This window comes from Amphibalanus amphitrite, unplaced genomic scaffold (genome assembly GCF_019059575.1).
Source record: "Amphibalanus amphitrite isolate SeventyFive unplaced genomic scaffold, NRLGWU_Aamphi_draft 000795F_arrow, whole genome shotgun sequence".
Classification (NCBI taxonomy): domain Eukaryota; kingdom Metazoa; phylum Arthropoda; class Thecostraca; order Balanomorpha; family Balanidae; genus Amphibalanus; species Amphibalanus amphitrite.
Window position 1 is genome coordinate 233,148 of NW_024882289.1, and position 22,734 is coordinate 255,881.

The window sequence follows — 22,734 nt, forward strand, 5'->3', positions numbered from 1 at the left end:
TGATTATAAATAAAATGTGAATGCTTTTTATAGCAACAATGCAATGTAACGCTAAATGAATTTAGGAATGCACAATGAAAGCTGGGGATCAAAGTTTCATGATTTTCTTTGGTGACAGTCGACAGACCAATCCATCAATCATGTAACAGGCTAGCCTGTGCCGCTGGATTCTGCTCGAGTTGACGTAAACACCTTACGTAGAACATTACTACTCTGTGCTTTTGGCCTTGGTCTCTTTCGGGTGGATTGAGGCAAGGATTGAGGAGTTGAGTTTTGGATGAATTTAGCTGTAACTCTCCAGTAATTTTTATTTGAATCGAAAGTTTGTGGTGAAATATTATTTCAAGAATGGCAGATTCAAAGCCCAGTTTATTCTCCTATTCCACGTTGGTTCATGCAATTGCAGGTGCAACGGTAAGAACTGCATTCGAAGAGTTTGATTCAGTTTTATAAAATTTGGATTCCGTCAAATTGAGGTTTATTTCAACCTGTTCCCTAGAAGCTAAGGTCGATATTGTCATTTCATCATAATTATTCTGTCCGTTTTTCTGTCTCCGCAACTTGTTTTCAAATGGCGAGTTGGGTTGTAACTGCAAAACACTGCAATTCTAAAAAGATGAGAATTCATTGGTGTGGTGTGCAGGGTGTATTTGGAATGGATTGGTGGGGCCAGGGGTCTTACATGGTATTATGCTTAATTGCTGTCCTAGTACAGCCTTGTGAAAATAAATGAAACATGCCAGGGCTGCCAATGAATAGTTTTAGTTAAACTGCACTTTTTATCATGAGTGCTCCTTTCTAAATTCTGTTATTAAAGATATGCCCATATTTCTGTGGAAGCTGATTAAGTTTCACAATAGATTTTACGAGCCACCAGGACTATAAGCAAGTCTTAAATGTGGCCAAACTTGAGTTTGTCAATGGTACCCACATTGATGGAAAACTATAGTAAGTAGTAACCTATGTTTGTATAATTAAGTCTACTTCATGGCTCAGTCAGGTTTTCTTTCCTGTTGCATGAGATGAGAGGATAGGAATGTTTGACAGGCACCAAGTGGTGGGGCAGATTGATGGTATGTCTGTGGCCTGTGGGTCTGCTCACCTGGTTTACTACTCACCTGGTCAGTAAACCACCAGGTGGAACTGCAGGGTGGTCCTGCAAGGTGTGCAGGCATACTAATTGCTCTGTTGTGTAGATATCATCATGGAGAATCAGGCTGTGTATTGGCAAGCAGCACTTCAGTTGTGAATGGTCCTTCTTGTTCACAGGGCAGCTCAGTGGCCATGTCACTGACATATCCTCTGGACACTGTCAGGACCAGACTTCAGTGTAAGTGTCATACATCCATCTGGATCTGTGCCCAATGGATCCTCAGGCACTTAAATGAATTTAATCATGGTGCTTTTATTTTTCTTTAGCATGTCAAATAAGTTAAGTGCATTTTCGTCATATTATTGATCATTTTCACATCCATGTTGTGAATAATCCATCACCCCTATGGCCTATTGTACCATCCATGATCAGTGAACTGAGCACTATTATAGCATGCTAGGTGCTGGTCTCTGTAAGCTCTGACTGACACCTGGTTTGGCGTCTGTAAGCTCTGACTGACACCCAGTCTGGTCTCTGGGCAGTGGAGGAGGGTCGGCGTGCCGACTCGACGCTGGCCGTGCTGGCCCAGCTGGTCAGCCAGGAGGGCGTCCCCACCCTGTACCGCGGCATGGGTCCCGTGCTCGAGTCGCTCTTCTGCTCCAACTTTGTCTACTTCTACACGTTCCACGGCCTGAAGCGGCTGGTGGTCGGGGAGCACAGCGCGCCCAAGGATCTGCTGATGGCCATGACGGCAGGTGGGTGGTGCGGCGGTCGACAGGCGGAGTTCTCGGGCTCCCCCACATCCAATAGGACGGGGTCGTGCTATAATGACTCAGAGGCGAGTGAACCGCCCACGACATAACACACCGTCATCCAGACATCCCTCCACTGTCTTCCAACGAAAGTGTCTAAGGACAGTGTCGTTTAACACTTTCGTCATTACTTCACCCCACTGATGCAGGGTTCCCGCTGTGGCAGGACCTACGTTCCCTTTTTCTGACACACAACGTTCCCACAGCGGCGCTGTCTACCGCACCGTAGGTACCGCAACTGTCGAGATCGGCCATACGGCGTCCCAACCACGGATTAGTATGTGACTACTGTATTCCTGCTGTTCGGACGGTTTGGTATTCTCCGTAAATTGACTCCCCTCCCTCCCGTGCCGCGCCGCAGGCTGCATCAACGTGCTGCTGACCAACCCGCTGTGGGTGGCCAACACGCGGATGAAGATGGAAGGAGTGGCCGAACTACGGAGCCGCGCCGGCGACAAACGGGAGTCGGAGGAGCGACCCCAATCCCGCCGCTACACCAGCCTCCTCGGTGAGACTCAAAACACGCACCGAGTGGCGAGAGTGATCAATATCGGAGTTGTTTCCATGATTGTGATCTATCGTTTTCTTTGTTTTCTCCGCTCCATTTTTTGACCATACCAGCGTTAATTATGTGCTAATGTGTCGCCCAGACGCGGTGCGACGGATCGGCTGTGAGGAGGGGACGGCCGCCCTCTACAACGGCCTGGTACCCTCCCTGCTGCTTACCTCCAACCCGGCCGTCCACTTCGTGGCCTACGAGGCGTCCAAACGCTACCTGGAGGTGAGCGCTGACGGCAGACGGCCGAGGGATGCTGTGTAGAGCCGTGCGAGCGGCTGGGGTCGCCAGTGCTTCCGTGGGAGGCGATTACGTCGAATTTATAACGTTGAACGGTTATTTTCGTTTCAAGTTTCTAGTATTTGTACGTCCTCATCACTCATGCCCATATGGGCTCTCGGGGCTTACAGAGCCGTTTGTTTATTCGGATTTTCTCATGTACCCCAGAGGCCAGAGAGGTGTGACTATGTCCCTCATCTCATCCACAGCGACTGTATGTACCCGGGGGTGCCGCTGTCGGTCTATCAGGTGTATCCCAGAGGAGTATAACTGTACCCCCCTCTTCCACCCCGCCCACAGCGGCTGCACCTGGGGGTGCCGTTGTCGGTCACCCAGGTGTATCCCATAGGGGTATAACTGTACCCCCCCTCGGCACCCACAGCGGCTGTACCCGGGGTGCCGTTGTCGGTCACCCAGGTGTATCCCATAGGGGTATAACTGTACCCCCACCCCACCCACAGCGGCTGCACCCGGGGGTGCCGCTGTCAGTCACCCAGGTCACAGGTGTATCCCAGAGGGGTGTAACTGTACCCCCTCTCCCTCCCCACCCACAGCGGCTGCACCCGGGGGTGCCGCCGTCGGTCTATCGGGTTTATCCCAGAGGGGTATAATTATACCCCCTCTCCCCACCCACAGCGGCTGCACCCGGGGGTGCCGCTGTCGGTCACCCAGGTATTCCTGTGCGGTGCAGCGGCCAAGGCGCTGGCCACTCTGGTCACGTACCCGCTGCAGGCCGTCCAGGCTCAGCTCAGGGTGAGTGAATGACGCTGCCGCATTTTAGTGGCGTATCAAACATTAGCTTTCAATACAGTGTATTGCTAACTTATTTAGTCACATAACCCCGAAACATACCTACAAGCCTTATGAAAGGATAGTCAGTCAACGTGGGACGTATCGCTCAAACTAATGCTCGCGTTCACATCGTATTTGCAGCTACATTGCAGGGCCTCCTCTAAGGATTTTTCACTGGGTGGGCAGAATTTTCGCTACTCCCCTGCCCAAGGGCGAATCCAGCCACTGTTTTGGGGTTCAACCAATTTCAAAACCTGTTACCGGGGGGGGGGGGGGCGGTGGTGAGGCGAAATAAGCAGTGCCGTTATTGGAAATAAGATGATAGTTTGCAAAGTTAACGTTTGTCGTATGTTTTAACCCGCGCACCGACGGGGGGGGCGGATATCCGCCCCCCCTGAGGTTTTTCGCGAATAGCGGGAAAACCGCGGCGCGTAGCGCCGCGAAATTTAGTGTGACTATTCCCTTATCAATTTTACACATGGTGTGCAAGTTTGAACCTCCTACCTTTCAAGGTCAGGTCACCAGGTCACTTTGAATGACCCAACCTCAAGTCACTTTTTTGCAACTTTGTCACCGTGCCAGAGCTACAGTAGATGTCGGAGGCCTTTGAAAGTCGCAGGATGTTATTAGGTCATTAGTAGCTACAATTTGTATATCTCGGAATTTTGATATCGGTGACCTAAGGTCAGGTCAATTTCGCGACCTCCCCATTATAAGTCAATGGGGGAAAAATCAACTCCCTGTTTTTACCACTAAAACGGGTCGGAATGGCCCCATATACCATACATGACTTCATATACGATCAACCTTCACTACCTTGAGGTCTGTTTTGCTGTTGGGCAGCTGTGAGGTCATGTGACGTCATCAAAGGTCACCAAAGGTTTTTGGCCAATAACTCCGTACAGGAACAAGATACAGACGCGTGGATGGTCTCATTGTGTTCAGCTCGTCAAGACGCATCGAATGATATACATGATGACCTCGAGGTCACGTGACCTGAGGTCAACCTTTGACCTTGACCTTTCGAGGTCAACATATATATCATTCGATGCGGATTGACGAGAGGATCACGATGATGCCCTTAGTTTGTTCCTATCTTGACTAATTCGAAAGTTATTCGAGAAAAACTCTCTCCATATTTAGCGCCGCCATTTTGACTTTTTCGACCCCTGTGACGTCATCTTTGACCTGACCTGAAAATGACCTTAGTAAAAATTGTAGATCTTGACCGTGCGTATCCGATGCCGTTTACCGCTTGTCGCTATCTTGCTTCGTTCTTGAGATCTCAGGGGGGGGGGCGGTCATCCGCCCCCCCCCGTCGGTACTAAGTTGGCGCAGACCCCCGTCGGTGCGCGGGTTAAGGTTAGCGATGCTCGAGCGATTCGTTCCAGAGTTACATTTACAGCCCTCCGCAAACTGCGTGGTAGGTATTCTTATTCGGTATTCTTGCTATTTTGACAATGTACCAGTTTTTGTGACCTTGTGACCTGGCCTCGGATCACTGGAACCTAAAACTCCAAGGCCAAGTGACAAACAGATGCTCCGAGTCGTGTCTTAAATTTGGTAGCGCTACGTGCTATAGAACTCACGCTATCAACGAAAAACTCTGGCATTCGGTTGCCGCTAAACTAGTCCAATTTTTCCCTGACCTTGTACGGGGTTTGTGACCTGGTGACCTGACCTGAAAAGACTAGAGATCTGAAATTTTCAGGACAAGTGCCAAAAGGTTGCCCCAGAGGGTATGCCAAATTTGAGCGCCGCCGTTTTTACGTTATTTGTGAAAAACCTTAGGGGGGTGCATCAAGTCCCCTCACCGGGCGAGGGCTAACTAACATAATGCATTATAGTAAAGGCTACCCGAACCGGTAATGATTCTTGCTTATTTGTTTAGCTCAGCCGTATTTAGAGATTTAGCTGGCTTTGTCCATGAATAACAATATCGGCAGGGGCGTAGCCAAGGGGGAGGGGCCACGGGGGCAATGGCCCCCTCCCTTGAGCGCAAAACGCGCCATGGGGGAGCCCCTCAGGCCCCGGGATATTTATTTTTTCAAACACTGGATAAAACGTCTTTTACTCGGAAGAAAATTGATATCGAAGTTTCATTTCTGTGGCCCTCTGATGACCCAATGGGCCCCTGCACTCATCCGATGACCCCCGGTTTCCTGGGGCCCCTGGTCGCCTAGAGGGCCCCGGTCGCTTGGGGGCTAGTCGCCTGGGGGCCTGGTCGCCTGGCCCCTGCCCCCTGGTCGCCTGGAAGAACGCTTGTCACCTGCAGTGGCATAGCCAAGGAGGGGGCCAAAGGGACCATGCCCCCCGGAAGCCAGGGGTCCTTATTCTATAGGCGCCCCTGGCTGACACAGTGGGCCCTTGGCGACGCAAAGGCCCCTGCGGCAGATCCTTTGACACAGCTGAGTAGTTATACTTTGGCCAAGAGAGCCCCAATTTTAGACCCTTGGGGCCCTATTGAAACCAGGGGGCCAGTTGGATGGGATGGGTCCAACTTGGGTCCAACGGTGTGTAAACAGAATCAATGGTTCCGACTGTTGGTCTGACCCTATATCGGTTTGAGGGAGCTCGGATCGGATCCACTGTCGATCTGAGGGGCCCCTATCGGTTTGAGGAAGCCCTCAAATGCCCTGAACGGGTCCTTAGTTTGTCTGAGAGAGCCCTCCGTTGGCATGACTGGGCCTCTGGCAAGTGCAAGGAGGGCCTTTGTCGGTCTTAGTGGCCCTTAGGCGGCTTATATGACCCTCAGACGGCTTACGAGGCTCTCATGCACTGTAGGGGCCTGTGACGGTCTGAAGAACCCTCATCCGACCTACGGGCTCTCAGACCGCCCTCAAAACCGACTGGCGACTCTATGAAGCTATTCGTGGGCCTGTCTAACAGGGCCCATGGACTGCTTACCCCCTCAGTTCTAATATTTTTTGTTAATAAATATTTTTCTATTTATTTGGGCCCCCTCCAAAAAATATTGGATCCAACCAGATGGCTTTTTGGATTTTGAGGGGGTTATTTTGGGCCCCTGTGCGTTTAGCCCGCTCCTTGAGGAAATTCTGACTACGCCCCTGAATTTCGGGCAACCAGAAAACTTTTTTTTTGACCTTCAAACAGCATCCAGTTTGCTTAAGACCAAAAAGGTAGTACCGGACGTCCGGCCGGACCAGAATTTTTGCATTTGCTTCTGGGTGGGCAAATCGACGCCACTGGGTGGGCAATTGTGGTGACTGGGTGGGCATTTGCCCACCCAGTGGGTATGTTAGAGGAGGCCCTGCTACATTGGCATCGGTCGTAGCCGATTCTGTGAGCCGGGACCGTCCACTAAGCAGAGGAGGGACCGGGATTTCACGGGCCGTTATCGTACGCTGGTAGTCCCGTGCTGCGATACACAGCAGTCGGTACCTGGACTGTCCCAGATACTCTGAGATAGCGGGCCACTCCGGAGCCTGGAGAGATTGGCGGCGCGGCGGCAGGCCGGTCGTGTAGATAAGGCCACTCGGATCGGTGGACTGTATGACTCGGAGAGGGTCGGCAAAGCAGACTCACCGCGAACTAAGTGGATTCAGTATCCACCTGTACTGGCTTTATCGTCTTTCCGTTTTTTTTTTTTGCAATCCAGTTGGCTCGTTTAATGTTAATGGACCATGCTTTACGTAATCTGTGCTATGCTTACTAATCTCAGTGAGAACGCATTGAGACATTAGTGCGGATCAGTAACCATATTTACATTTATTTTAAAAAGCCAGAAAGTTTAACGTCTTCCAGAGAACGAACTGGGCTGCCCAGAGCCCAAAGAAAAGTGCGGATTGCTTCAAAGAGTCGTCCGTTTTTTGAACCCCTAAAATTTGGCAAAGTCCTTCCTTATCATTATTATTTGTTTAACTAGGACGAAAAGACTGGCAACTTAGACTAGAAGACCCAACTCCTTCCTGCAGTAACCGCCGGGTACTTTCGTTTCCATTTCCTGCACCTGTGGCAGTACGTTCCGTTGCGCCTGTCCTTCCGCCGGGCGCGCCGTCGCAGAGGTCGCCGGTCGGCGCCGCTCCTTAGTCCCGTCCCCGGTCCGCCCGAGTCCCCAGCACGTGGAGGACAGGTCAGTCGCACCGCTGCACTGTCGGTCTCCACTCTCCAGGTAGCGGTGGCCTTCTAGATGGAATGTGGGCCATGTATTGACGGCGATAAACGATTCTTGCATGGCATTCGATGGCGCATTTAAACGACATGTTCCAGTGTCGATCGGTGGGTATTCAGGAATGTTACCTCATTTTTATGACGATGGCAGGGATCTAATGACCCCAGTTTCAAAAGTACATTACGTGGCTGATCGGATTTATAGGGCGCGACCAGGGTCCGAGTATGTATGCGCTGTGAGTCGACCTGTCGTGGGTGTGTTTGTTGAGGGATCATCACGTGCTCGTGTTTTCTCCAGGCGGGAGGGATGGTGAGGAGCGACGGCCGGCGGGAGCTGCGCATCCTCCGCATCCTGGCGCTGCTCTTCAGGTGAGCCGACACGTCGGACCGTCGACCGTTTAGGGGCGACGGTGCTGTAATATCGAGAACGCTAATGTAGCTGAGGACGCAGTGTCTACACCTGCTGCTCTTGTTGAAAGCCTGCACAAAGCTGATGCGAAAACTGCAGTAGCGTGTGCGTTGGTTGGGATACCGCGTCAACGTTCACAGCCTTTTCTTCGACCCATGCTTATCGTTCGATCATTTACTGAGTTACGGTTATCGGCTGTGCGCACACCCTCCCGTGCCCACCTCCGTAATAACTCTGCGTGTGCGTCCCTCTCTGTCTGTCGGCAGGCGCGGCGGTCTGGCCGGCGGCGTGTACAAGGGCCTAGAGGCCAAGATGCTGCAGACGGTGCTGACCGCGGCCCTCATGTTCGTCCTCTACGAGAAGATCGCCCAGTTTGTGTTCCTGCTGCTCCTGGGGCGGCGCCGGTAGGGCAACAGACAGGGGACTTGGTAGGCAAATGTGCCATTTTTACAGAGCTCCAATTATTATTGTGCGTCGGTCCAATAGTTGTTACATTGTTTTATCAGACTTCCGTTCATATCATTACAAGACCAACGGGTTGTTCACTTAGATTGAAGACCCGTGGTTATTTGAATGATAAGGTACACATTTTTCAAAATATTGATATTCAATGAGTTCAATGCTTTAATCTTTTTTGCAACGCACACATGAATAGCAACATGTCAAAAACATCCGGTTGTTTACGTACTTCATGTTCCTCATTTGTATGATTGTTTATTTTTTTTTCCTTTGACACGGTTACATTAAGTTCCAGTCTCTGGACTGGATTGTAGGGATATTGCTCAATGCTCAATCAATCACTGCACTTTGGCGTTTTCACGCCGATGTATCCTCTCGTCATCTCGCAGGCCGCTATCTTGTAGCGCAATGTTATGCCACCGATCATCTGCCTCTTATCTAATCCAACTTCGATACGTTCACTACAGATATGAGCACAATTATGTCTGATCAAAAGAGCTTGCTGTCCGATGACCAGTCTCTTCTGAGTCAGTGAGGGAGGGTGTCGTTAACAGGCCCTCGCTAATCAGTCCATATTCTGTGATTATACATAAGGGCACCGAGCGGCAGACTCGACAGGCAAGTCGGCTGGCATTATACCTGGTCGGGACGGTAGTGTATAGACGGCGGAGTGGTTTTGAATCAGAGCCGGCTCTGGGGCGCAGTTACGCTTGTATTCCAGTGAATAAATGGTGAAATATTCACTCGTCGTTTTCCTGCCTATAAATTATAGTTATTCACGTCCGGTGTTGGGCAGCTTAAAAAAACCTACCCCGGTTACCATGTGTCGTGAAGCTGATTTCACCTCATGAAGGTGTGGTAAAATATGTCGTGGTGTGCTATGGAGCATGCAGCACAAAGTGATGGTTGATAATGCATCTGGTATTTCATACTGAGCAATTTAATGTAACCAGACTTATTAACTGCGATAGTGGGTATACGAATAACTATCATTTGTCGTGTCTGACCACTATGTAGTTAGTGGTGACCCACTCCTGACATGTGTTCCCCTAGTCCTAAAACATAGCAAACATTTATGTGCCTGAACCGTGAACTTGACCGGTGGAAGTTAGCACCTTGTCCGAATGCCACACCTAATGAATAGAATATCCACCGGCACTGACCTCAGGTAACCGTACTGCGTAGCGCCCGATATACCCCACGGATCGCCAGTTATCGCACGCGCCACACCGGCCGCCCCTCCCTACTGTTACCATGCAGGGTGATAAGACACGGCACCAGCTAACGCATGTCCGACGAAGGTGAAAGGCGTGAAAACCAGACTAGACTTGTGGTTGGTTCATCCACGCTGACTCGCCAAAAACGCGGCCGGCCCAGTCGCACCGTTTGTTTATAAACCGTTTGATTATGCCGTTTCGGCGTTTTGTCGACTGCGTATGTAAGTACGTGTCACACTGAGACTGAAACTGTCCTCGTCCTTCTCTCCACCATAAACACGCTGGTTCCGATAACGAATGAATACTTGTATGTACACCGCCGGTATGAGTGATGACATGCTGCATGGCCGATGAACTGTGGGTATGAGGGGTGACGTCGGCGCCGTCTCGGTTGGCCACTGGACGGCGCCGGCCCTCCGTCTGTGCGCGGTGTGCCTCGCGGAGCACTGGGGGCGCGCGCCGTCCCTGCCCGCCGGCTGACTGGGGCCGGGGACCGCGCCGGCAATGGCCATCACTCCGTACCCCGGGCCGCTGCCGGCGGAGTACGGGGACTGTCCGGCGGCGCGCTGCGGTCGGACGGCGGCGCTCGCACGGACTCACATCGACTGACTGACGCCGATATCCCCACGCTCTCGCGCACGCCGTTGCTCCCCGCGTCCAGCCGCCGCTGTTTAGGTACTGTTCCGCTCCGCCGGCGGCGCTACTGCGCCTGCACCTGGTCGCCGAGCACCCTGATCTCGAGCCGCTCGCCGTTCTCGTCCACCAGGTATCCCTTGCCGTTCATCACCTGCTCCAGCACCTCCTGCGGCAGGCTGATGTGCTCCGAGCCGTCCACCGTTCCCACAGTGGCCTGTGGTGTGCTGCGCTCCGCGCCGATACCGCCACCGCCGCCGCCGCCGCCGCCGCCGCCTCCAGCACCCGACACCACTGCCTCCACGGCGGCGTCCACAGCCGCGCCCGGGTCCACGGCGGCCCGCTTCCTCTTCCTGCCCCGGCCGCGGCCGGCGACCGGCGTGACGGGCGCCGCGGCGGCCACCAGCTCCGCCTGGTCCAGACTCCAGTCCATCGTCGCGCCGCGCGTCCTGTACAGGGGCAGAGGGAGGACACGGGTTACTGGCGGTAGGTGAGCAGCAGGGACAGGAAAGAATACCGCAGACTGCTGTGAAATGCTACCTAATTCTTATCACCATCACAGTAACTGAAAATCGACACCACAAATCGCAGCCAGAAAAAGCCCAAGACCGTCAGCATCCATTCTTTTCGCCACCGCCACTTACTTTTCCTCGAGCTCCTTGGCGGAGAGCAGCGGCAGGCCCTGTCCCACCACGAAGGCGTAGTTGCTGGAGCCGACCTCGCTGAGCAGCTCGCCACACTCGAGGACGGCCTCGTCGCTGGCCGTCAGCGCCTTCCGCTTATCCTGCGCCGTGCCACAGACGTTAAGTGAGAATCAGGGCATTGGTAGCGGTGGCGGGGCGTGTGGGAGTTATCCACACTGACCAGATCCGTATGGCGATGCTAAGGTCTCGTGTGAACACATTGCTAAACAGATAGGCAATTGGCAATACAGTGGTCCCGTGGGTTCGTGTAGCTGAATGGTTTACAGCGCATAGACAAATCAATACACTGATGACAGGCAAGGATCGCCGAGGCCAACAGGGTTCGGTGGGGGGCAGCGCTCTGACCTTGTCCAGCAGGCTGATGAGGACGCTGGGCGAGTTGCCCAGGATACTGGCCTCCAGTTCCTTCAGCTTCTTCTCCAGCACGACGCCCTCGTTCTTCAGACGGTTGATCTTGCCCTTGTCCTTCTGGGCCTCGACGCTGAAGTAGTCGACGGCACGGCGCAGCTCGGCACCCTGTTACAGCAGATACACCCGGTCATACACTGGCGGATCCAGACTTGCGTTTTGGGGGGGGGGCCAACTCGTGCAAGGAGCCAAACCTAGGGTACCCCCAAATCCTGTTTTCTCATCGGATTTAGGCCACTTATTTTTCGTCACAGCCCTGAAACGATATTTTTTTTAAACTAAAAAAAAATAGAGAGAGAAATGGTAGCCCACTCAACCCGTGCCTTAATATTACTTTGAAAACACTTCAAATTGCTTTTGTCGACCACCGCTCCGGGTCGGTGCTTGGCGCAGCCTTCGCGGGCTGGGAGGTGTCGGTTGAACCTCTCTGCCGTTCGGCCCCTGATTAAGCTAGAGCTCGCGGAAAAAACGAGTGTGTTGCCTGTCAGTGACGAGAGGAAGCCGATGATACCCGATTTTAAGGTCCTTGGTCATTGGTTGACCTTCCAGGGCGGTGTTTCACGGTCGCGCTGCCAGCCGCTGCCAGCGCATTCCGCGAGCTAAGGTCAACCTTCGGTAGTGTTGTAGGTATAGGCTAGTTGATGTCTCCATGGAAACCAAAAGTGCCAACAGCGCTGGCAGCGTGCCGTGAAACACCGCCCAGGTCAGGTCACAGACCCAAAAGACGGGAAAATCAGGGCCTTTCAGAACCTCCTAAAGTAAGGCTGCAATAGATTTTTTTGTGCTGATCACGAATTTCATGTTAGTTTGGATCATAGATGATGTCTTCATGCCTTTATGCCATGTCGGGGCAGGCCAGGTCAGGTCAACCAGGTCAACCAGTACTTATGGGCGTCCGTGTAGCAGGTGTCCGACTACCACTGGCAGCTACGTAACATGATACGAAGGCATCAAAACTACTTCGTAAATGTTCAAATGGTTGCTAAATGCTAAATTCAAAATCAGCTAAACGAAACTATCCTAGAAACATGTTAAACTCGGAAAAGTGCACCGAGGTCATCAAAGGTCAATGACCTGACTTGACCCTAAGGTGACATTGACACCTACCACAATGGTTGGGACCAACATCATTTCACATGTTTGAGCGTTTTAAACCACGAAAAGACTGTAAACGAGCGGATAATGTGAGCCGACATACGCGGAATCGCGATTCCGGCCAAACATGGCCTCAAACATGGCCAAACATATGGTGCGTTCGGAGAGGCACATTCCACGTGGAATCCGTGGAATACTCCATGCGCGCGGAACATTCCCGGAGATTGGCCGTTCAGAGAGATACGCCTCCGAACGCGGCACGGGGAATATTCCAGGGGACGGTGAATATTCCATGCTCTCCGAACGCACGGATAGTCTCGAGAAATAGGCCACAGGTCAAAGGTCACTTGGGTCAGGGTCATGAAATATTCAGACTTTGTCAACATGAGGGTGCTAAAGTTTCGTCGCGATCGGATTCATGATAACTTACACGATAACTTCACGCGTCGATCGAGAGGTAAAGTATGCAATAAGAACTTCTTGGGTGAAGACGAGACCAACACTCAAGCTCACATATTTTTAATGATACGGTAGTTTCTACCTACTACGCTACTTTCTCACATTCATATTTCTTAAGTGTTTTTGGGGGCCAAAATACATGTTGCCCCCTTTCAGGCTTGGGGGCATGACCCCGTGGCCCCCCTGGATCCGCTAGGCCGAAACTAACTAGGCCGTTTTCAAACGGTCTGATATTTCAGGTCATGGTTTGCAAACGGCCGGTGTTTTCAGGCTGTTTCATATGCCCTGACTGGGCCAGGCCGTTTGCAAACGGACAATTTTCATACGGCCTGTAACATATATTCATATTTCACCATCTGTCGCAGCATCAAATGCTGATGTGGTGCACTCAAAAGCCGGAATTGGTCCTTGGATGCCGTAAGGACCCTTTTAAGAAATAAGTGACCCGACTGACCCCTTAGAGATTGGCCTGAGCTCTGACCGAAATAAGTCTTTTACCGTTTCACGGGAAGGGACAAAAAGGTCCCTGATATGCTTCTTGTACAATTACCAAACAAAACAAGCTTTTCAACGCCAACTCAGTGAGTGTTCCTAAAAAAATTATTGCGCATATTCCGTGAATGAAAAATTGCCGGGTCATGTCAGGTCAGGCTGCCAGAGCAAGTTTGTTAACTTGACAGTTCAATCGATATGTATGCAATAAGACCTTCTCGGGTGACGACAAGACATGACGACACTTTATGAAGGAAGCTAGTAAACCCGGTGGTTTCTCCATAGGCACGGGAACCGGGGCAGTGGGGACAGCTTGCCCACCCCCCAACTATGGGGCCGTGGGGGCGGTGCCCCCACAACTTTCAGACGGAATACCCCATTTTTTGCAAATGTTTTCTTTTTTTGTTGAAAAAAGCCAAGGGATGAAAAATAAGTGGCCTAAAACCACCGGTGAGAAAACTATATTTGGGGAGACCCTAGGTTGATCTCTATTATGGTGTGCCCCCCCCCCCCCCCCAGTCTGAAAGTAGTTCCCGCACCCCTGTGTTTCTCTACGCTATTGAATCACGCCGGTGATTCTAACTTTTAGGTATCTACTACGCAACCTTCTCACATTAATTTTTCTTCAAGCGTTTTGGGAGGGGGGCCAAAAGATATGTTGGCCCCCCTTTCAGGCTTTTGGGGGGCCATGGCCCCGGTGGCCCCCTCCCTGAATCCACCAGTGGGGGGCGGTGCCACCACAACTTTCAGACGGAATACCGCCCTTTTTGCAAATGTTTTCTTTTTTTGTTGAAAAAGCCAAGAGATGAAAAATAAGTGGCCTAAAACCGGTGAGAAACTAGATTTGGGGGGACCCTAGGTTGATCTCTATTATGGTGTGCCCCCCCCCCCCCCCAGTCTGAAAGTAGTTCCCGCACCCCTGACTTTCTCTACGCTATTGAATCACGCTGCTGATTCTAGTAGGTATCTACTACGTAACCATCTCACATTAATTTTTCTTCAAGCGTTTTGGGGGGGGCCAAAAGATATGTTGGCCCCCCCTTTCAGGCTTTTGGGGGGGGCCATGGCCCCGGTGGCCCCCCCCCTGGATCCGCCAGTGCGGTCATACAGAGATACGACGGGGCAAAGCATAGACTGGGGACACATTCGATCACACCTAAACACGAAATGCATGGCCACAACCACACTGGCGGGAGTGCACCGCGGTAATCACTGGCGAACGTCCACTGTGCCAGAGTCCTGCAGCTGATGGTGACGTCACGTTTAAAACATTAAAAGAAGTGAGGGGATTTCGTCAGAAAACAGCCAAGTGATATAGGGCCTTGCCGAGTGATATGTGTCAGCGGTACGAAGGAGGGCACCATGATGTTCCACCGGCTGGACACTCACCACGTTCTGCAGGTCGCGCAGCTTGGCCTGCAGGATGACGATGTCGCGGCTGGACTTGGGGTTCTTCACCTGGGTGTTGATGTTGACCAGCCGGGCCGAGCCGAACGCTGCAACAGCATCAGTCACGTGACGACACAGCCGTCAACCGTTCCCTCCCTTTCAAGACACCTGATTAAAGCGACAGTCGATAGACACTTTGGTAATCAATGAAGTACGAAGCATGAGTTGTTACATTGGCCAACAATACAAATGGAAATTGGAAACGAACATTTCCCACGCGATGGCATCAACTCACCGTCTTTATTTTGATCTTTCATTGCGAAGATAGCGATAGAACTAGCGATAGAGCTATACACCTCTAATGACACACACCGAGCACCCCCACGCAAAAAATATCGTCTCCCACCCCACTCCTTCCACTCTGGAAAACCCTTGGGAAAACCGACCACCATCCAGGTTCAGGTGACCTTGATCGGTGATAGCCTTTTGTTTACATGTTTACATCGTTTACATCAAGGCCCTAAATACATTTACATCTTCTGCGTCAAAGCGGAAACGTCGACAGGCTGCACGTGGACTAATATCGCAAAGCACCTTGGTGTAGTAGATCCCGTTTTCACAACATCAGCAGTCAGCACAATGGCGACAAGCACAAGACAAAACCGAGTCCCATTACAAAGTGCAGCTTCTTACAGCATTAAAGGTAGTGTGCCACCTTTGAAAGATTTCCCATTTTATTTTTCCTAGGATAAGAAGCTTCTGTTTTTACCTAATATCGCAAAAAAATCAAAAATGGGCCTGGAATAGTGCCTTTTTTGCCTAAAAGTTTATCGGTTTTTCGATATGTATAACAACTGTAGTGGGCTGACCTGCAAACAGGCGTCGGCAACAATCGCGAATGCGGCGCACATGTGACAATAAGCAAAGGTCATTATAGAGTTACGACGTACGGGAATGAGTTATCAGCTGTCTAATCGTAGACAACACAATGTCGAGCCTTAAACTGTAAGCCTGTATTGGTATTGTTTCTTTTATTTGGCTGTCGAACATTATTTATGGTTTGAAATATGATTTTATGTAAAATAATTGATATGAAAAAGCCGTCTCTTAAGTTATGACCCCATTTCACCACACGCAAGTGGCAGAAATGACAATGATCAGCTGACGCATTTTTCTTGGCCGAAGTCAGAGCGCGCGGCCCGACGCACCACCACCGCACCACAAAGTATGAGCAGAAGCCGCGCCCAAAGCCAGGGCCCCGGTAACGTGAGGTAGCCGAGTCGGGGCAGCGTGCGCTGACCCAAGCCGGGGCCGCAGCTTTGGGCGCGGTCTACCGCATCCCCGCGGGCAAACCCGGGCTATCACATGACACCGGGAGGACGCGCGGCCCCGGCTTGGGTCAGCGCACGCGGCCCCGACTCGGCTACCTCACGTTACCGGGGCCCTGGCTTTGGGCGCGGTCTACCGCACCACCTAACAGGCGTGTTCGAAACCGCAGGAGATGATGATGAACGGGTTTATCGAAACTTGATTGGATGAGCATATCGGTAATAGCGATTTCAGTGTGTGCATTTATTGTTCATAGTGGTGTGAAATGTGGTTGGGGTATGACCGACAACCCGTCGGGGCGAATTTCGCACTGGGGTACTCAAAATTTGAAGAATTTAAGACGTTTCCATGAGTTTTGAAGGTATGGATAAGTTCTAAAAATCCGGTTCTCCTTATCTGGGCCATTAACTCCATACGGTCCAGGAAAGCTGGCACACTACCTTTAAGTCTTTTTGGCAATAAAAGACCATATTAGAGCGCATTGCTTACTATTTTTGCTTTTCAAAATTACAATTTTGCCGCTGCGAACGTAAAAGTTGACCGTGCACGTGCGCGCGTTCCAACCAAGATCCCGACTGACTTACGCAGTCGAGACCCCGACATCGAAGACCGTATGTTAAACGGACCCTGCATTTGCGACTACAGAAAATCACAAAAAAAAATTAACAAGCCTGGCATACTAGAAGCTCCAAACACCCGAACGGTGGCCGCGGTACTACCTGGGAGCCTACGTTCCTCACCAGCTGTTACCCTGCTCCCCGTCCCTCGGCAGTTACTCACGGTTGGTGGGCAGGTTGGCCGGCTGCGTCTGCGCCCGCGGAGTCTGCGGTTTGCGCGGCTTCATGGGCACGGAGCCGTCGCTGAGGGTCGGGTCGTAGTCGGGGTCATCCGAGTCATCCACCGGCGCTGGTGTCTGGCCGGGCAGCGTGGCCTGGCGCGAGCCGGTCAGCGCAGCGCGCAGGACCGGCGGACCTGGCGCACACAGAGGCAGGGTGTCAGGGAGACGGTGGGGCCGCGGGCGGGAGCAGGGTTGAGGGGTGGGGCTGACCGTAATTTATAGCGAGATCTCTCGATACGTACTCTAGATATTATGCACTCTGTGATAAAAACAACTTATTAAGGTAGGGTGTAAATGAAATTAGCACACTAACCACCCGGGGAGGCAGGAAGCAATACCATTAACTACACTATTTGCGATCCCAGCTGTCGGCTACGGCTATTGCCGCCACTACCCTGTGGAGGGGGGGGGGGGGGGAGGGCTGCAGAAAGCACCCGACTCACCGACGGAGGCCGCTTTGGGCAGCAGCGGTCGGCCGCGGCCGCGCGGAGTGTCTCCCAGCGCCGACGAGCCGCCCACCTTCGAGGACGGCGTCACCGGCGTCGGTGGGCCCGGCAGCGCGTCGTACTTGGACTTGCCCTGTTTGCCGTGGGTGCTCTGCCGGGACGGGGGCAAACGCCAGCTGTGTTAGCGGAACGCTAGCGTAACGCCAAACATGACTAATTCATAGAAAAATCATAGAATTATGATTCGAGAAAATTACCAGTTGAATTATTTTAGCCAAGATGTCATTATTCGCATTGGCAATTTTCACAATTTTCACAATTTTCACAGAGCAGAACTGCGTAAGTCAAGTCATGCAATAAAATTGTCCGGTCTACAAAACGATCCATTACATCCCGACATTAACAATTGACATCAGAATGGCGGGCAGGCTTCTTTTGACCCCTGTCGCTGGCCCGACACCCACCGGCACGATGTCTCCCTGCGCCTCGGCCCTCAGCCGAGTCTCCACCCACGAGATGGCGGTGCGCCGAGCGGTGCGCAGGCGCGGCACGTGCTCGTCAGGACCTGCCGGACAGACGAATAGCGAACTGGTGTTAGTGCTGTCGTTTTTACAAAACGTCAGAATACACATCATAATTAAAATAATTTATAAAAATGTTACGTATAGGCCGGTAAAAATATGCAAATCATTTTCTACAAAATATGTAATATGACAAAATTGTCACAACAGATTTCGTAGCTAGCAGTCATTAAACCAGCCAATAATAGCATGGCGCGTTTCAGATACTCACCATCTCTGTTGCATTTCTCCACCATTTTGGTGAGTGCCTCCTTGATTTTCACCAGCTCCATGAAGGTGAGTACGTTGTAGGACGGCACAGTCTCGGTGACTGCCGGAAGGAAATCAGTCGTTAAGGTTTTGGACACTGCTGGCCCTGCGAGACCGGGACCGGGACCCGACCCACCCACCCGACTGCGGTCTACCACCGGCTGGCGACAACTGGGGCGATCGGCGCTGATCGAGGCGGGCGCCGAGGGAGTGACGGTGGAGCCGCGCCTCGAGGTTCCCCTCCTCCCGTGGACAACCTGCCGCCCGATCGCCTTCAATCTGGACGTGGGACCCGGCGGTCGTCGAGCTTCTTCCAACGAGACGCGACGTGAGGCCGCGCGGCAGCACCTGGCGGCGCTCCCAGCCCAGGCCACGTGGATTTGGTCCGACGGCTCTGCGGACGCTGGGGTCAGGCGAGGAGGAGGCGGCGCTGTCATCTTCACCGCGTCGGGGGAGACTCTCGAGGTGGAGGTGGCGGCGGGAGGCCTCTGCTCCAGCACCCGTGCGGAGCTGTTCGCCCTGAGGGCGGCGCTGGAGCGAGTCCGGGATGAGCCGTCCCCCGCCCCGCTGGTGGCGTGCTCTGACTCACGAGCCGCCCTGAGCCTCCTCAGCGCGGGAGCGGCCGCCCAGACCACCACTATCGGCGCGGCGATCTGGAGGACGCTGCTGGACATTGCCGAGCGCCGGCAGGTGACCCTGCAGTGGGTCCCTGCTCACTGCGGGCTGGCGGAGAACGAGCGCGCTGACGCCCTGGCCAAACAAGCGGCCACCCTGCCCCAGGGCGCCGTGCCCTCGGACGCTCGGTCCCTGACACGGGCAGTTCATCGGACGGCCACACGTCAGTGGCGCGAAAACTGGCCCGACTCCTTTTTCAAGACTATCTTCGGGAGCACCCTGCCGCTCCCCATCCCCGGAGAGGACCGAGAGGCCGCCATCTCGGTGCACCAGTTGAGGGCGGGCCACTGGGGCCGCTCGCTCCAATACCTGCACCGGATCGGCCGCCACCCCTCCGTGGCATGCCTGCAGTGCCCCGATAAGCGGTGCCCCGCGGCGCTCTGCGCCGTGTGCCGGGAGGAGGCGGACGTGCCGGAGCACGTCTTGCTCCGCTGCCCGGCCCTCGCTGGCGCCCGCCTGCGGCTAACTGGCAGCATTTACGTCGACCCCTCGCGGCTGCGGGACGCCGACCTGGTGGCTGCCTTGGAGGCCGGCTACCTTCGTCATAGGGAGCCTCTCGGCTATGGTCCTCCGTAAGGAGGTCCCAGGGGGAACAACAACAACAACAACAGACCGGGATGCATGATGAGTAAAAATAAATAACAACCAGAATATCACTATTCAATGATGGGTGGTGGTCACAATAGGTTACAGACCAAAACCAAGGTAAACTTAATCTAGAGCAGACCAGACAATTTGTTTTTCAAGTTGAGGAGTAAGATATCTGCCAAATACAATTACTTGAAGAGGAAAGAAGCCAAATTCAACGTCATCCTGCAATCGGCTACGCTATCACTAATGGTACCGATGCATCCCCACTGCTATCGCGGACTCTCCTGCACTCCAGGCCCGGGTCACTCTCGTCCTCACCGTTTTCGTCGATCCACTGGAGCACCAGCCGGTCACGCACCACGGCCACTCGCAGCTCGCGCTCGGGCAGCAGCAGCACCTCGATCGGGCCGTTCAGCTTATTGACCGGCCGGCCCGCCTGCAGATGAACCACCCCGGGCGAGGGCTGGATCTGGATCTGCCCACGACCGCGGCCCCGCCCGCGGCCGCCGCGTCCCCTGCCGCGCGCCCGGCCTCGGCCCGGGGTGGCCGGCGCCCGTCCGCGGCCCACCGGCGAGCCGCGGCCGCGGCTGGGCGCCACGCCCGGAGTGGTGGCCACGCGCACACCGCGGCCGCGCGCGCGCCGGTCCACCGAGGTGGTCTTGTAGGGCCGGCCGTAGCCGGTGTGGTCCTCGGCGCGCGGCGTGCTGAACGTCTCCGAGATGGTCCAGGCCGGGTCGCCGTCGGCCGGCTCCTCCTCCAGCTCGTGTTCCTCCACCTCCAGTTTGACAAAGTCGGTGACGATCTCCGCCCGCGGACCCGTGCCGTCGCCGTCCACCCTGGTGGACCAGACGGGATGTCGTGCCAAATAAGACCAACTCACGAATCCGACTAACCAAAACTTACCGAAGATGGTCCGAGCACAAGAAAAATGACAGTGACAAACATGGCATCTGTGGCAACATAATGCAAACAACCAATAATCGTTGACACGATCACGTCAGTATGGCGACCAAGTGAAAAGTACGGAACCACGTCATCTGACCAGTGACCACCCGTTTCCTGTCGGCGGTCGCGCCCGGAGTGGCCGTCTGTACCCGCTCCGTCACTGACCTGCCGAGCGCGCGGCGCTGCTCCGAGGTGATGGCCGACACCTGCACACTGTCCGGGTCCTCCAGCACGTCGTCACAGCGGCGCAGCACGGGCCGTAACGCCTGGCTCAGCGCCGTCTCCACCAGCCCGAACTCGTCACGTTCGTCCTCACTGTCCGACACGTCCAGTACGACGCGGTCCAGGTCGGGCATGGCCGCTGAGGCGCCGCTCGGGCCCGCCGCCGGCTCGTCCACCTCCATCGCCTCAGCAGTGCTCGCAGACTTCACTGGTGGAGGATATAACAGGAGATGTGTGATCTCAGATCTGTCAGCTTCACTGGTGGAGGAAATAACAGGAGATGTGTGATCTGTCAGCTTCACTGGTGGAGGAAATAACAGATGTGTGATCTGTCAGCTTGGCATGGCTAACAGCAGAAACATATATTGTGTGGCTTGTAAGTCATTATGAAGGAAACATACAAAAAGTACAAATATCTTTCCATTTTTCATTATGAATGTGATTAAACAAAAAATGCATAAAAACAAAATAAAACAGCCAGTATGAGGTCAAACACATTAAACAATAAGGCACACAGCTATTGCCAAAAGAATCACTTTACCTTCAGATGTAGACATTGATGACACTGCAGTGGAAGATCCTCACTGAATGAAAGCTGGTAACAAAATCCTAGAATACCAAAAATGAAATAAATATGTTAACTTAAATAGGTAGGTACATATGAAAAGAATGCCACCTTCAAAACAGATCAAGAAAACATACAGATGTTTTAAAAGCAAGTCATCATAATTTGCTGTATCAATAGAGTTGGGTCATACTCCACAATAATGCATCATTTGAAAGAACTGACATGAAATGACCGTCCAGTGGCCCTTTTCGTGGCATTGTGGCAAATTAAAAGCACACGATCTGATCCAGACACTGCTGGGGATTGTACCTACAGTCCTACATGCAATATTGTGCACAGTGTAACTCCTGAAAAACCTAAGCTGTTACGCAAGCCAGAAGTTCAATTCTACTATCAATTGCTTACTATTTTCATTTTCAATGAAAAAGATCACCAATGAACCCCACTCAGGCAAAGCCAGGTGGTGGTTCTGTGGTGCCACTCATAATGTCATTCAACACAGGCATCACCTACTCCTAGCATCACCGAGAGGTCAAGCCTCAACCAGAAGGTACCACACTCCGCAGCGCAGCAGCATAGCTACCATACCAGCCATGCCAGCAGGGTGGCCATTTGGGGCAGGTGGCCTGAGGTCATATATTTGATAATTGATGGTGACACAAATTATGGTATTTTTTAATAATATTTCAAAATATTGTAGGTTGTAACTCTAAATTTTAAGACTCTGCAGGCTATTGTTTTTTCATAGTGTTATCTTTTTTGGGAACTCAGTGTAAGTGGTGCACACTGCTGTGAGCACCCAAGGGCTGAACAGCCACCGCCAGCAGTCCGCTGCAGCTGGTCAGCCTCCGGGACTGGATGAGCTCTGAAGTTGGAACCCAAAAGCTTCAAGAATGCTTATCAGAATTTCAACAAACTCTTTGCCATAATGATTAGGTCAAAGCAAATCTTGCAATACCTACCTAATTTGAATTTCAACAATTTTGCAACCCAAACCGTTGGCCCGAACTGAAATATAAAATCATGAGAGCCTCCCTTGAGTTAGGCAACAAGACACTAAAAACTCAATCTTACAAGCATCAGAATGACTTACATCCAAAACTGTCTCATAAAAATAGCCATTTATGTAAACATCCAATAAATCCGCCCATCACAGAGGAGAAAATTCAAATAATTGCAATAATTCTACGGCGTTTATAACGCACTCACCGCCAAAATTATCGTGAACTTTCTGTCGTTGTGTCCGCCATCTTATGACGTAGGCAAGAGGAGGAATAAGCAAACTCTATCCTGCCGTTTTAACATTCGCGATTTTTTACGAATTCGAGTTGACTGCTGATGCAAATTTCGGAAATTTGAATG

At 52.5% G+C, this 22,734-nt stretch overlaps 2 protein-coding genes across 5 annotated transcripts; one reads left to right on the forward strand and one right to left on the reverse strand.

Annotated features, from left to right (window-relative positions):
* The first annotated feature begins 176 nt into the window (after window positions 1–176).
* On the forward strand, window positions 177–9,274 carry LOC122366304 (peroxisomal membrane protein PMP34-like). 2 transcript variants are annotated; one of them, XM_043338415.1, is made up of 9 exons: window positions 177–414; window positions 1,270–1,330; window positions 1,636–1,848; window positions 2,267–2,413; window positions 2,556–2,686; window positions 3,377–3,493; window positions 7,512–7,625; window positions 7,962–8,032; window positions 8,339–9,274. In XM_043338415.1, the coding sequence occupies exons 1-9, from the start codon at window positions 349–351 to the stop codon at window positions 8,478–8,480; spliced, it is 1,062 nt and encodes a 353-aa protein (XP_043194350.1). In that variant the 5' UTR covers window positions 177–348; the 3' UTR covers window positions 8,481–9,274. The 2 variants fall into 2 exon arrangements, with proteins under 2 accessions (XP_043194350.1, XP_043194351.1); XM_043338416.1 differs by lacking the exon at window positions 7,512–7,625.
* Window positions 9,275–10,033: 759 nt separating this feature from the next.
* Window positions 10,034–22,720, reverse strand: LOC122366302. 3 transcript variants are annotated; one of them, XM_043338409.1, is made up of 12 exons: window positions 22,582–22,720; window positions 21,346–21,413; window positions 20,748–21,012; window positions 19,956–20,473; window positions 18,334–18,432; window positions 18,006–18,106; window positions 17,539–17,692; window positions 17,038–17,229; window positions 14,929–15,035; window positions 11,431–11,601; window positions 11,026–11,165; window positions 10,034–10,830 (listed from the first exon to the last, which is right to left on the reverse strand). In XM_043338409.1, the coding sequence occupies exons 2-12, from the start codon at window positions 21,359–21,361 to the stop codon at window positions 10,449–10,451; spliced, it is 2,145 nt and encodes a 714-aa protein (XP_043194344.1). In that variant the 5' UTR covers window positions 21,362–21,413; window positions 22,582–22,720; the 3' UTR covers window positions 10,034–10,448. The 3 variants fall into 3 exon arrangements, with proteins under 3 accessions (XP_043194344.1, XP_043194343.1, XP_043194345.1); XM_043338408.1 differs by lacking the exon at window positions 22,582–22,720 and adding an exon at window positions 22,466–22,571; XM_043338410.1 differs by lacking the exon at window positions 22,582–22,720 and having other exon boundaries at window positions 20,748–21,062; window positions 21,346–21,402.
* Window positions 22,721–22,734: the final 14 nt, after the last annotated feature.